At 37.7% G+C, this 15,819-nt stretch overlaps 1 protein-coding gene across 1 annotated transcript in view; it reads left to right on the top strand.

Moving 5' to 3' along the window:
• LOC149829373 (uncharacterized) overlaps positions 1 to 15,296 on the top strand; it is a 42,440-nt gene extending 27,144 nt beyond the window's left edge. The window contains exons 8-10 of the mRNA XM_090018074.1: positions 13,903 to 14,085; positions 14,339 to 14,543; positions 14,651 to 15,296. Of these exons, the coding sequence (XP_089874200.1) occupies positions 13,903 to 14,085; positions 14,339 to 14,543; positions 14,651 to 15,135 (873 nt within the window). The 3' untranslated portion in view covers positions 15,136 to 15,296. The remainder of the gene's footprint in view (positions 1 to 13,902; positions 14,086 to 14,338; positions 14,544 to 14,650) is intronic.
• Positions 15,297 to 15,819: the final 523 nt, after the last annotated feature.

Here is a 15,819-nt window from a genome sequence, read left to right as displayed (position 1 = left end):
CACAATCCCCTCTAGCTTCCTGCACTCGCTCTGGCCATCACATATCTCCTGAAAGACATTTTATTTTGAAAGAATGAGATTTTGAAAAGTCTCAGTAAAACTCATAAAACTAATGCAATATACAATACATAAAGCTCGTATGATATAAGTATCTCAGAATTTGCACAACTAACAACAAGGTAGATATAAAATTTCTACAAGTTATTCATGATTTCAAAATTCATAAGAAAGTATGGAATAACAATCTTAAACATGCTAACATCAACTCCATATCAAAACAAGACATATCAATGAGCATGAATTTACTAACTTTCATGACCAAGAATAGTTTACAGTAATATAAGGTAAAGAAAAGCAAAGTGCAGTAAAGTAATGTAAGTAATTTATGTTTCATCTTGTTTATTATGCTATATATTTTATTATGCCCGAGTAGCCCCCTAAGTCGTATCTCCTAAGTACGGAGCCCAAAACCGTGAGAGGAAACGACTGATCTGAGAGAACTCTACTCGGGGGTGTGACACCTGCGTCACAACAATGATTATAATCACTCACTTCTGCAGAAGTACCCATAAATTGCCAGTTAAGATGAATTGAGAGTCCTGGTCCACCTAATCTCCCTAGTTGGAGGACTTGATGAGGAATTGCCTTTCTTGAGTCAAACTGAAGGGTCTAGAGAATTTCATACCTTGTACCCTCTCTAAGGTAGATCGCTGCCAAGCAACCGGTTAAGCATACCTCGACAAAATAAGGCATACCCAGAAGGGCTATCATAGGGTATCTTTAACTTAGGCTATAGGTAACACATGCAACTATCATTTAGGCTAATGCACTTTCCATCTCATTGTTCCCTCTTATGAAACCATTATTATCTTAATTTCATTAAGCACACCAAGTGCCCATCAAACCCTGTGGGATATTATACTTTTTACATGTATTTACAATTACTACATACCAAAATCATAACTTGCATTCTCAAAAGTCTGGAATCATGTTAACATATCATTTAGCAATCCACTCATGCAATATCATATTATTTTCAATATTCTAGGATAAACATTCAATAATATCACATATACATCATTATGCATCCGCATCTATGGCCAATATGAAACAACATTAACATGCTCATTATTCATTTTTCACATGCTTTGCAATTACAGTCATGCTCAAAATTGATTTATCAAAAAAATCACATAATCAAACTGCTATAATTGAATAGGTCTACAAATCTCACTTCCAACATGTATAGAAACCATAAATCTTACCATTAACTCTATCACAAATATTTATCTTAGATCAAATATGATTCAAGCACTCAATTTATGAAAAGTTTTAAGAAAACATCAAAACATAATCGAAGTCATTAACTCGGCTTTCACAACAAGAGCTCTAATAAACCCTTACCAATCAAATCGATATGACTACAATTAATATTTTAAACCTTTAGTCCTTAAATTATATTAAACCTAATTAAAATATGTACGGTAGTATACACAGTAAAGAACTCATTACAAATGGCTCATAACTAAAAACACATAAGTCTTCTTCCCTGATCCAAGCCCTCATAAGCCCAAAACGGAAAGACTAATATGCATTACTTAAATTTAATCATGCTATTCATTCAATTATAATCATGCTTAAACAAGATTAATATGCATTACTTAAATTTAGTTCATGCTATTCATACCACAAACAATTCACATCTCACGAGAATATGCCTTTAAAATCAGTTAGAATAATATGTTTGCAAAACAAATGTGAAAAGAGTCATGTATTATACATACGATTCATAGAGACATCACAATCTGATCTTTTCATATGTCTAACTCATTAATTTTGATGCAATATGACATATAATCACTCATAATATGCAATCCATGTCAGACATATATTAGAATCATGAGTCTCTAATACGTTGCTAATTAAAAACAAGTATAAGTGGCTAAATCAAACTTGGATCTCTGGTAACCCGATGTTATAAAATCCGACAAGAATAGCAGAACACTGATAAAATTATGGTATTTTTATTGTGATTACCTGCACCTATCAAGAATACAATCCAACAAACCAATCTAAAAAATAATGAATATAAGAAAATTTAAAAATTGTTTACGAAACCCTGTTCTGAAAGAGTGTTGTACCAGAATTTGTAATCAGAGGATTTTAACCAGATTAGGTATTTCTTGAAATTTATTGTTTTTGACAAAAACCTTTTGACACAATCTGATATTAGGTAATAAGATTCATCCAAAAATTTTATAAAATATTTGAAGTCTTTTTTCATAGGCGTTTACTATATTTATCAAAGATGGGTCGAAATTATCCTGTAAACAGAGCCAAAAATTGGAGCTCTATTAAAACTGACATATTTGCATCAATACAGATCCAAAATGAGCGAAACAAGATTCTAAATTTAATATTAAGATGTGTAGATGATTGTAGTAATTTTATTTTAATTTTTTAGATTGATATTGATCAAGTTATCATTTTTTTTCAAAAATGGCCGAGAAAAATGTATCAGAGATCATAGCTTTAGGTTTCTCAGAAAATAATTTTGTAAAAGCCCTTTTTAAGATTAGAAAACCTTTAGAATCTGATTATTTTTTTGTTTGATCTAGGTTAATACATGAATAACACTATAAAGAATCCTATTATGATTAAATCTAATATGAAATAATAACAAAGTCCTAGTTTCGCATGTTTCTCAAAATCATTTTTAGGGAAAACTCATTATTTGGGTTTTTCGATCCAAGAAATGGCTCCTTCAACCATGAAAACGTAAAGAACAGATCAAGAATATATTAAAAGTTGCTGAAAATCAAAATAATCAAATCATACATGCTCCAAGTTTATGCAAAACATTGGCTATGTAAATCTTACCTGTCTACGATCGATTTTCACGATTAGAACGAAGAAACAGACGATCTGATGCGTATTCCACCACCACCAAATGACTAAGTGCAGGTCTAATGGCTGCACAAGGGTTCTTCAAGCCTCCTACATGTTTTGGAGGAGAGAGAAAACCCAAAAAGCAAGAAGAAAAAGGAAAAGGAACCAGAAGAAGAAGAAAAAAAAAATTTCTCAAAAAGTGAGGGACATGTGGGAGGGGTGTATTTTTATACTCTCCCCAACCCTAGATCAGTAAGATCTAAACTCTCCCTCTCTAAAAATATATGGAGAGGAGAGAGGACAATTCTAGGAAAAAAACTTCTAGACTCCTAATTATGATTTATTTTGATTTTTCTTTCTATTTTATATTTTATTATTTTGTGAGATAATAAAGTTTGACTTTTCAACCTTTGATTCTAGCTTGAAAACTCATGTGGACTCTTCTAGATATCTAGGACGTTCTCTATATTTAAAATTTTGAAAACATTTAATTTAAAGGTCTTAATTATCCCCCCTTTATTTTGCTTAATTTAAATTTTTATGAATTTGAAACTTGAGGTTATGGAATCTATGTGGGCTCTTGGATCCAAATGAGGATTCACATTGGACATCCCCCATGAGGGTCCAAAACACATCCATTGGGTCCAAATATTAATTAGAATTGGATCCAAACAAAACTAAACCCTAGATCCAACTTGGATCCAAATAGCGATTTTGGATCTAGAACCGAAATTCGATATCCAAATCACAACCCCAAAAAAAATTTTATGACTTATTTTTTTTATTATTCTTGAAATAATATTCACATATTGAGACAAAGATTTATAATTACTCGAAATCAAGAAAATCAAGAAATTTGAGGCAATCAAGAATATCACCAATTCAAGATTTTCAAGAAATCAAGAATGCCCAAATATAGTCATAATCACATCAATATCATCATATATTTATTTTAATTATAAAAAAATCATGGGTTTTATAGTACTAATGTCCTAAGAGGTTTACCCCACAAGGTCAAGGGAAAGTTTAAGTGATTCAACATCTTTCGAACCATTTTCTTAAGCATATGGTTTCTTCTTTTAGTTACTGTAATACCCATAAAATTTAAGTGATTTTTTACGTATCGGACCTGGGATCCGTTACCCGGATCCAAAAGGATATATAATAAAAGTTTTGGGTAATTTGGGTTTGGGTCCACATTGGAGCCAAATGGACCCAGCCAGTGGATCCGACAGTTCAATGCTGACCCGGATCCACTTGGATCCCTCATTTTAGGCTGACCTGGATCCATATTTTTAGACATACGGATCTAGATCACTCGGATCCAGCATCGTGGGTCGCGGGACCCAGAGCCGGACCCGACACATTAATAAGAAGCCGATTACAAGAATCATGCCTAGGGCACGATTCTTGCATAGCGTCAAGAAGGAGGGGGTCGGAGTGCGCCGCTGGGAGGGCGGTGCGCTCCTGCCTTTTCGGGGGTCTCCCTCTTCAAACAGAGGTATCAAATCCCTCTTCCCCCATCTCTCACTCTCCCTCGCCTCCCTCTCGGTCTTGAAGTTGGGTCATCGGAGCCGGCGGACCTCTCCTCTCACGGCAGCGGCCACCTTCTCCTCGCCGGAATAGGTAGGAACCCTGTATTCTCTCTTTCGGACGTAGCATGGATCTCGTATGGAGTGTAGGTTGTCTGAAAACCCCGCATTAATGGATTTGGGGATTTCGATGGTCATAAAGAAAAACCCAAACCGAACTGGACATTGGGGTTTCAGCAGCATCTCTGAGTAGCCTCTTTTCATTTTCTCAGATTTGCTAACCTCAGTTTTTGGGGGTTTCCTATTCTGGAGTGTGATAAACCAGATCTGGAGAAGGGTTCGATTCTTGATGTTGGGTGACCAGAATCAGGGTTTTCCATCTCAAAAAAAAAAGACTCAGGCAGGTGAGTGAAGGTTTCCGGCAACAACATTTCTTGGGTGTGATCTTGATTAATCCCATTAAAAAAAAAAAAACCAAGCTTGTATGATTTGGGGTTTTCTGATTTTGAGTATCGGGTATCCCCAAGAATTGGGGGTTTTCGACTCTTAGTGTCGGTTAACCCCAGATTTGGGGATTTTTGACTCTGGACCTCGAAATCGGGAGGTCTCTGGCTGTAGTGTCGGGCAACCTGGTGATTTCCGATTGTGTTGCACAAACTAGGATGGTTCTTTTCGCTGTTAGCCGATCCGTGAGACTGTTTCATTCAAGCGTCCATAGCATTCTTTATAATGGTTTATAGCATTCTTTATATAACTTCTGTTATCTTAAATAGAATTTGTTTAAGTTAGTAAAACTATCACGCTTCTGTTAAAAATGTGTGATCAAATCTTTTGTGTATGTCTCAATTAAATAGTACTCAACATGTGTATATACCTCCTGTTAGCTAGATTGAGTAGGTTTAAGTTATTAAAACATACCATGAAGTTCTGTTAAATGAATCAGCAGTATATCCAGTTCACAGAAACTTGAAAGCATATAAGAACAAATCTCATCAGAGGAAAGATCAAGAATCTAATAATCTTACCCTTGACAAGCCATGCAATAAGCCTCACATCTAGTTGAAATCTTATTAACCAGAGGAACAAGATGATTTCATGCTCACAGCTAATACTCTTGAAAAGTTCATCACAACCTGGAAGGAGTCCTGTAGAGAGCATTCTGTTTTAGAGGTTTTCAATAGGATGTTGTTCTTCTATAAAGCATCACCTACGCAATGTGAACAGAGAAAGATCAGAGGGCTATTTTCATCTTATCCTTGGCTTGGCTTGCTAAACGTTGCAATGACTTCTATGAAGCGTGGAATGTGGGATTTTTATATGATACATTCCAAGTTATTGCTGATGAGCTACTTACCAAACAAAATAGCATGCAACCTATGGAAAACATAGAGTTGGAGCCTTCTGTGAAAGTGGAGGTTCCATCAAGCAGCAATGCTCACTTACAAGCACTTGAAATTAGTGTTAATGCTGATGATCACTGAGTACTTCAGACTTGACAAAACCATGCGAGGAGAAAGAAACAATGCTTGGGAAATCTTGCCTAATGGGCAATATGTGTTGGGTACCTAATGCGGGTACTTGGACTGTTAACTTGGGTACAAGTTTCTTTAGGAAAAACAAAGAAAACATGCATATACCTTTTGCATTGTGTGCGGCCCGTTATAGATTCCAGATTCTTACCTGCTTATGATTAACACGTTTTGGGTGATCGATATTCAAAGGCAATGTTAACTATATGGGTATTTTGTGAACATGTACCAATATGAAATGTTGGGTCATGTTGCAGTTGCACAAAGAGTCATATGTTTTAAAGAACCCATGGATGTAAACTTGCGTGTGACATAAGTAAGGTGGACTTAATCTGATGAATGTAGTTCTTCTCATATTTTAGTTTGATTTTAGCATGTTGGATATGAATGCATGCTTGTTCATATGTTATTGCAAAGTTGGTTTTGGGAAGTGCATACATGATACAAATGTGTGCAGCCCTGAACATTTAATTTCTAGATTCGGGTTATATTCATGTGTGTGGATGTTAGCACATGAAAAGTTTCATGTGCCTACATTGATGGGACATGTTTATTTATCGTGCATTTATGGATGGGTTTCAAGTACATGTGCATACAGGAAATCGATGTGTGTTTAGCATGTATAATTTTGCATAAATGTTCATATATACTTGTGAATCATGAATGAATGCATGTGTGTTAAGTGATTTCATGAAAGCTCTTGCATATGGATGGTAAACACATGCATATGGCTGTGGTAGCTCATGCACATTGTTAAATTGGTTTGGATGGATGTGCATTCAGAAGCATGTTGACCTCATTGCATACATTGCAAGTTGTTATGGCTTTTGCGTATGATGCATAGATGGTATAAATGAATCATCATAGGCCTGGAGAGCCTCGAGTTTGGGTTTGCTCTTTCTTAAATTGTTCAAATGCATCGCAAAAATCACATTTATACCATGGTTTTAATTTTGTTGTTCACAATGCTAATATTGTTCATCCATGTTAGGTTGACATAGGTGCTCATGTATGAAATTTATAAGTTCTACCCAGTGATATGTACATGTGATTGATCTTGCTAGGCAGTGGTTCATCGTCCTGGTTATGCCATCATTATTATGAGCATGTGTTGTCATTTAACTGCCAAGTTATTGATATTGTGCAATTAATGTAAGCATGTACTCTCGATAAAAATGTGTAATTTATGTGTACATACACACATTCGAAGGAGATATGCATTGGTGGATACACGTATGTGATGGAAGTAGCACACATATTGAGAATGCATATGATTGAAAAATGGCATGCTTATAATTGGGTTTGTTTTTGCATGAGTGCACATGCTTTTGACACCTTGGCCTAGTGTTATGAATGAAACACTACTTTGGTTTGGTTATGTGATGCATCGATGGCCTAAATGGACCATCATCGGCCTGGAGAGCCGTGAGTTGATTTTTTTTCACATATGTTTGGATTTCATCACTTAAACCACACAAGTTGATATATCACATTACTACACTGTTCTAGTTGTTTACACAGGCTGGAGTCCCGTAAGGGTCTCTGCAAGTGAGGATGCGAGTTTTCACTTTTACTTTTGCATATGGTGTTGCAAACTTAAAGAATTGACTTTAATAAAAATCTGATAAATAAGAACAATGTAATATATGTTCTGGGATCTTCCATCTGGAGAATAGAGATCTTAGAGATACGGTCTTAGAGAGACTGTGAGGATACAAAAACTTCGTGTGCTGTAATTTTGTCCCCTAAACCCGATATTGAGGTTCCTTCTCCTGACCAAATTTTTAGGGAGAGTCTGTCACTTTACTTGGGGGTGGTGTGTTGGTCACAACTGTGAGTTTATTTTGGTACCAAAGAAGTGACACTTGTGGGTGTGGGGTGTTCCTTGTGTCCTCGACATTAGATGTGGAGGTCTAATGTTCCGATGGATGGTGTTGTTTTCTGATATCGGTCGAGAGCTAAGTTTGGAACCCAGTAATAAATTACAAATTGTGTGCTAAGCTACCCTGGGAACCTAACTTGACCTCGGGGATTGTACCCGTTTGGTGTATCTGTGGGCAATGGTAATTAAAAAAAAACTTAAAGTGTGTGCATTTAATAAGGCATACATGTGGAAAAGGGAACTTAAGAAAAGATAATAAGAGGATTCATGCATTACACATAAGTCATGCATTTTTCTGCTATGCAATAGATCATGCATATGTTATATGTTCTCTTAATTGTTATATGTTTTGTGGATGAGTGATGGTTAAATTTTAATGCATGTTAAATGCTCTGTTCTACTTGAATTGTAATTCATGGTATTGATTAATGTTGTTTTATGCCTAATAGATGCACCATGTTGTATGAATGCTTACCTGAATTATGTAATTGTTATAATTGCATGCGTTTGAATTGTTGCATGAATTCATATCTGTGGTTATAAGATATTTCAATGCTGCTATTGATGTTACCTGTCAGTTAGTTTCTGATAAATTGCTGACTGTCGTAGCGTAAATCTTTACTTATTCTGTTATATGCTGAAAATCATACACGACACCCACACCACATACTTGACACATGATATACCTGAAAGAAAAATTACAGTAATTCGTACTTAGAAAATTGTAGTCTAATTCCTATAAATTTATTATTTTCAGGTGAAGGGTAGAGTTTATGAGCGGCTGCGGGATGAGGCTTCGATCGAGATTTTGGATTTACTATTCCAAGGATAGTGTGAGAAACTCTGATGTTATTATTCATTAATAATGAAATGAATTTTTTGGTTTGCTAACCCTGTAATGTTCCAGAATGTTTAACCTTATAGTATCATTTGTTTCCACTGCTTCAAAAAGAAAATAAAAAAAAAATTTCTCAAAATTTGGGTTGAGATTTCGGGGCGTTACAGTTACACTGTTATGGTAAGCACTACCAGACATGGGGTATTGAGGTATAATACCTTTTTCTTTTGAAAACTACGCTAATGACCCTTTCTTTTATCCCATCTTAGTTAAACAACCATAATATTCACCACTCCTATCAAACCTAAGCACTTTAATAACTTCATCAGTCTGTTTTTCTACGTTTTTGAAGTTCTTAAAAACTTGAAAGACTTTAGATTTTTCAAATAATAAGTAAAGATACATATATCGTGAGTAATCGTCTATAAATGTGACAATATTTTTCACCCGTGTAACACATAGAAAAATGTCCGCAAACATCTACATCCACAACCTTCAATTTGTTATTATTGTGTTTAATATATTTCTTATATGTGTTAGACTGCTTAGCCTTTATGCAGTCAACACATGGTTCGGTATCTCTGAAATCAAGGGATCCAAGAATCCCTTATTTCACAAGCCTTTGGACTATCTCTTTCGAGATGTGTCCTAACCTTTAATGTCAAAGCAAATAGGATTTATCATCCTTTAGGCCACGTTTATTGTCAATCATTGTGTTATCAACGAAGTGAGATTCTCGAATTTAGAATTTAGTTTTCAAACAATACAAACCATCACATATATATGCAGAACCTACAAGAATAGAATTTTTAACAATAATAAGCTTGGACTTTTCAAATTTAAAAACAAAACCAAACTTATCAAGTTTTAAAATAAAAATGAGCTTCTGACTATAGGATGAAATATAAAACGTATCATTAAAATCCAAAATAAATTGAGACTCCAACAAAACTCTGCGGGTCTTATCGTTCTTGACATGCAAACACATCTTATTTCTTAAGAAGTTGCTTCTTTCATACTCTATTGGTTTCCTTTTGTTCAGAAATACAAGTAAAGAGTTAGCAATGTGTACCGTGGCACAATAATCAATCCACCAATTATGTAATAGAATATGGATTAAATTGTACTTATGAGAAATAAATGAATTATTACATTTATTCTCGAGTCATTTCTTATGCTTCAGGCAGTTCACCTTCTTATGTCCCTTATTCTTGTGGAAGAAACACTTTATAGAAGAACCTCTTGCCTAGAATTTGGCTTTCTCTTGAGAGTTTGAAGTTTTGAACTCTCTCTAGAGTTTTCTTCTTGTTCTTCTTCTTGAAGGAACCTTTCTTTGCCCGACCTATGTTTTCCCTTATAAGAGGCCATATGTGCGCTCAACACCCTCTCACCCTTTAGTCTTTCTTCTTCTTCAACACACTTGGTCAAAAGTTCATTAAAAGATCACTCATCATTATGTATGTTGTAAGAGATCTTGAATGGTCCGTATTATGTAACAAGGTCAAAATCAGATGGACTAAAAAGAAATCTAAAATTGTGAACTTCATGTCATTTAACTGAGATGCAATGTTCCTCATTTTTAAGATGTGTTGTCGGATGTGACTATCACCATAATATTTCATAGATACCAACTTGGACATCAAGGTATTGGCCTTATCCTTATAAGAACTGACGAATTAAGCCTCAATGACTCCTAGGAATTCCTGCACTGTCCTACAATGAGGGATGATGCCTCAAATGTTCTTAGTTACTCTTGATTGCAAAAGCAACAGGCTTAAGTCTATTCGCACACTCTCACTTCTCAGAGGTAGCCTTCTGTTTGGTTGTACTCTGCTTTGTAAGAGCAGGAGGTTCATCAATCCTAAGAGTCAAATCTAGGTTCATAGAACCTATAGTGAATAACACTTTCTTTCGAATCCAAAAAATTGGATCCATTTAAGATAAAGTTGTTACTAGAACCGTTAATGATCAAAGAACCTATTACTGCAAGAAACGAAAAGAAAAGACCTTATAATTGATCAAACGAGACTCATGTTGAAAAGGTAAAAAACTAAAACCCTTTATTATTAATATTTTCTTAGACAAACATAATTCGGACATTATCGTTCCACTTTGGTGGAAATAATAATATTCATACTTGTTTCGTCTCCTCAATTCACAAGCAATTGACTTCAATTGGTGAAACTAGAAGATCATGTAATCAAAGGCAATTCAGCACTGTACCTTTCAGTACTTACATGCTTTATGGGTTGATATACATATTTACTATTACAACATGTGTGAATTTGGAATACAATGACCTATATTTGGGTAAAATCATTATTTCGTAAAGTCATACACAATCATAATACCAAAATTTAACAAGGTCTAAAGAATCCTCAATCAACACAACTGAGATCACTTTGATGATTGCATGAGTCAGTTAATCAAGATCTTTTACCACAAACATATTCGTATTATAGAGCATGCCTATATGCATATGATAATGCATTTATATTCATGACAAAATATGCATTATATCATCAAAAACATAAATTTATGCTTCAACTTATATGCATAAATAAAAAATTGATGAAAACACATCATATGTCATGAGTTTAGTCATAATTCATGCTTAAATATCATGCATAACTTAAATAACATAAAAAGCATGCATGAGACATACAAAAAGTCATGCTTTCGTGATAATAAACACCTATAAAGCATGAGAAAATAACAAAAATGTTCTCTTACAGGTAATACCTGGGGTCTCCATGTTGGAATCAGTCTAAAACAGCCCTGAACCGGTCAAACAAGGCCCAAAATCGGTCTCGAAACAGCCAAACCATTTAAAACATGTACAAAAGCTTATAAACCACTAAAATCGAATAAAAAACCCCTTTTCCTTCATTGATTCATGAAAACTAAGTCTCTCTATTCAGGAACCGATGAAACACTGATAGGAACTGGTCAAAAAGGGCTCTGAACCATTTTCGGAACACCCTGTATCAGTCACATAATAAATTCAATCCTTTAAAGGGTTTAAAAAGTACATGGATCATATTTCAAACATGATCCGATCCAGTCTGGATCCATATCTTATTTCAATGGATCTTAAGCCGAATCCGATTTGGATCCAGACCCGATTATGATCAGGTCTCAGGTTGGATCCCATGATCCAAACCCAGTCCAGACCCAAACCCAGCCCAAACCGAATCATGGGTCGGATTTGGATCCTCAACCCGAACCAACTCCAGGCCCGATCCTAACATGATCCGGGATAGATTCAGATCCTCAACCCGATCCTGATCCAAAAGGATCTGAGCCAGATCTGGATCCATACCCACTCCAGATCCAGACCTGATCCAAAAGGATCTGAGTCAGATATAGATCCCTGACCCAATCCATATCCATACCTGATCCAAATAGGATCCGATCCAAATAGGATTCGATCCAAATTTGGATCCTGAGTCAAGTACGGATCGGGTCCCCAAAATCGGGTCCATACTTGATCCACCCGATTCTGGATCGGGTCTGCCCGAGACAGGTGCAGACCCAATCCACTTGGAACCAAGGATGTGAGTCTGGATCGGGTCCCCCTGTGACGCGGATCCGATACCCGATCCATCGGGCCAGCCCCTGGGTCAGGTTTCCACTGTAGATAGCTACAGTGGAAACCCGACAACGTTCTGTTTTAAACCGAACACCTTCGGTTTACACAGGAACCGAATGCTTTGGTTTTCTCAAACCACGCTGCCATGGACTGTTTCATCTACTTGCAGTCATTGGCATCGGTGGCCGGCCGAAATGCCGCCGGTGACGGTGAGCCCCCCTGTCGCTGGTTTCCCTCTGCCAGCGACGCCGGTGAAGGTAAGGAGGAGCCTATTTTTTTTTCTTTTGTTTTGCAAACAACCTCCTCCCTTTGCCAACCACTACAGCCGACTGCGACGGTCGGTCGACAACGACCAATCACCGTCGCCCCCCGGCGGTTGTAGTGACTGTAGGCAAGGAACTTTGGTTCCCTGTTACTGCAGTGACACTTACCACCGTCAGCTGCCTCCGACAACCGGTCCCGGATGCCGACGACGATGGCATCCCACTGCCGGCATCAACCCTCCTCGAGCGGCGACAGCATCCGCCCGGAGGTCGGTGATGGAGGTTGTGGTTGCAGTGGCTGAAGACTGCAAATCAGGGAACTCAATTCCTTGATTTCTGCAGTAACACCTTCCACCATCGGCAGCCTCCGACGGACGATCCTGGATGCCGCCGACGATGACTTGAAAAAAAAGGGAACCTGACGGCGACATCCCGGGTTGAGGTCGTAAAAAAATGAGATTTCACCCCTATCCCTTGCTAACCCCCTTGCTACAGTCAGCCATACGCCAGCCACGGTGACAGAAAACAACCAACATCAAGTTAGTTGTGGCCCTAAGCAAGAGGGGATCACTACAGGAAAACAGAAGTTAGGGGCTTAAAAAATTGACGAAAACCAGGATTCTGGTATCGCAGTGACCATCGTTACCTTTGCCGGAGGGCAGCAATAGCTGCAGACCCGCAGGCGGTGGTGTGCCCATCAGCTCCTCCTTCATCGCCATCCAACTTTCAAAAAACTGAACGAGAGTCTGATGAGAGAAAGGTTTGCAGATACAAATTCTGTCGAGTGCAGCAGCGAATGCGAGGTATGGGCTCATAACCCAATGTTGGCGTAAACTGGAATGTAAAAACAAAAAAACACATACCGGTAGCTGCCATGATGAAAATGACCGAAGGAAGCTTTGACCCTGGTGCTTGGCGTTCTCCTCACACTATCGATGCCCAAAATGAGCTCAGGCCGTCAAGACTATGGTGAGCAAGACCCCCCAATGAGAGAAAGAGAGCACCTTGGTCACAGGGTTATATGCATGGCTTTCATGTATGTGAATGTGAACCCTTCACACATGTCATATTGAATGTGAACCCTTCAAATTCACTTAACCCCTCCACATTAATGCTGAATGGGTCACACAAGGAATTAAATCTGCTCATCCATCTTTGCCGAAAATAATGCCTTTGATTTAGATCATCTGATAAGCTTGTTCAGTTTGGAGTCCTGCACATCAATATATGAATTGTATGATATATGAAAAATTTCATAAAGAGCTATTTCCTACCTTTTGTGTTGACTATGATCCACTTTGCTCTTTATAAAAGTGATAATGTTATGTAGTCATCATGGTTTTGCTAACAGTGATGCATCTTAATTGTATAATGCAGGTCATGGTTCCGTTCAACTACACAGAGTTCATTGATGATCTCACCTACCAAGTTCAAAATAAGTTTATTTCATTGAGCAGAATCGATGATGCGGTCCGCCGGATCTTGAGAGTCAAGTTCATAATGGGCCTTTTTGAAAATCCCTATGCAGATTACAGTTTGGTCAATGAACTTGGTAGCCAGGTATGTTCTATTCATATAATCACATACATTGATTTGTAAAATTCTGAATAGTCCTTAATAACACAGACTTGGAAAGTAATGAAATGATCACTAGTATTGCTAGAACTTCCCCAATTCTCCGTTTGGTCTCTTTATAATTATCTTGTTGCAACCTATAAGCAGTTTGTTTCCTTGCATTTGCCACTTTCTAGTTGTGAATTTTTCAGGATTTTGACACTGCCAGAAATTCATGGAAAATATATTTGTTGGGCAGGTTCATAGAGAACTGGCTAGGGAAGCAGTCAGGAAATCGCTAGTCTTGCTCAAGAATGGAAAGCCTGGCAACAAGCCTGTATTGCCACTTGACAAGAAGGCCTCTAAGATCCTCATTGCCGGAACCCATGCCGATAACTTGGGCTACCAATGTGGTGGGTGGACAATCCGAAGTGATGGTGTATCAGGAAACAATGTCACTCAAGGTATGTACCCTTCTTCATCAACACTAGTTCTATCTTTATTTGATCTCTTCAAGCACAGGCACAACTCAAGTTTCTACATTCTAACAAAGGCTTCTCGTTTATTGTAGGAACAACCATTCTCAGTGCCATGAAATCATCAGTAAGCCCCAAGGCTAAAGTTGTGTATGAAGAGAATCCAGATGCTGACTTTGTCAAGAAGAATGGATTCTCTTATGCTGTTGTGGTTGTTGGGGAGGTTCCTTATGCAGAAATGTTTGGTGACAGCAAGAACCTGACTATTCTTAGCCCCGGTCCTTCTGTTATCCAAAATGTTTGCGGGTCGGTCAAGTGTGTGGTGGTCATCATCTCAGGCAGGCCTGTAGTCATTGAGCCATATGTATCACAAATTGATGCGCTGGTTGCTGCATGGTTGCCGGGAACCGAAGGCCAAGGCATTGCAGATGTCCTCTTTGGTGACTATGGTTTCACAGGCATGCTTTCCCAGACTTGGTTCAAGCGCGTGGATCAGCTCCCGATGAACGTCGGCGACAAGCACTATGACCCACTTTTCCCATTCGGTTTTGGCCTGACAACTTCCCCCACCATGGCATGATAGAGGAAACTTTGCTTGGTTTCAAGCATTTGTCGATGCGGTCTGGTTTAGTTCAATTATTCTGTACGCCCACGTTGGCTGTAAAAGAACATTAGAAGTTGAATAATGTGGTTTCCCTCGTCATTCTTGTAGCTTGAATTCCTTTGAGGGATACTTTCTTATCCTTGACTACAAATGTTGAGCTTTAGAAACCCAATGTACCCGTTCGAGGTGGAAGATGGACTTGTCTATACTAGAGAAGTGCCAGAGACGATAAATGCCCAGACTTTTTCAAAATTTGCTGCTGTATTACTAAGAAGTCTTCTGTAAGGTTCCGCTCATCTGGTAGGATCGACTTGTGAATGTCATGGGACATCACAAGTTTGAAACCCACGATAGGGAGAGTGGACCTCAAGGGTTTTACCGACAGACAATGTGCAATCGGTTGGATTAAAAAAAAAAAAAAGTCTTCAGTAACGTGTGCATCAAATTAAATGGTTCCCCAATAGTTGTTGTTGGTAGTTGTTATTGGATAAGACTGAAACCTCTAACCAGCTTGTATTGAACTAAGGTCATAAATGATAAAAAAAGAAGTCTTCTGTTGTCGGCAGTTGCTGTTGTATAAGACTGGAATCTCTAACCAGCTTTGATTTAACAAGGGTCATACATGATTAAATCCAAGGTTTTGACTATGCTTTCCTTGTT

This window comes from Nuphar pumila, chromosome 9 (assembly GCF_984573655.1).
Source record: "Nuphar pumila chromosome 9, dmNupPumi1.hap1.1, whole genome shotgun sequence".
In the NCBI taxonomy this organism is placed as follows: Eukaryota; Viridiplantae; Streptophyta; class Magnoliopsida; order Nymphaeales; family Nymphaeaceae; genus Nuphar; species Nuphar pumila.
The sequence above is the reverse complement of the archived record's forward strand: the minus strand, read 5'-3'. Positions and strand labels throughout refer to the sequence as shown.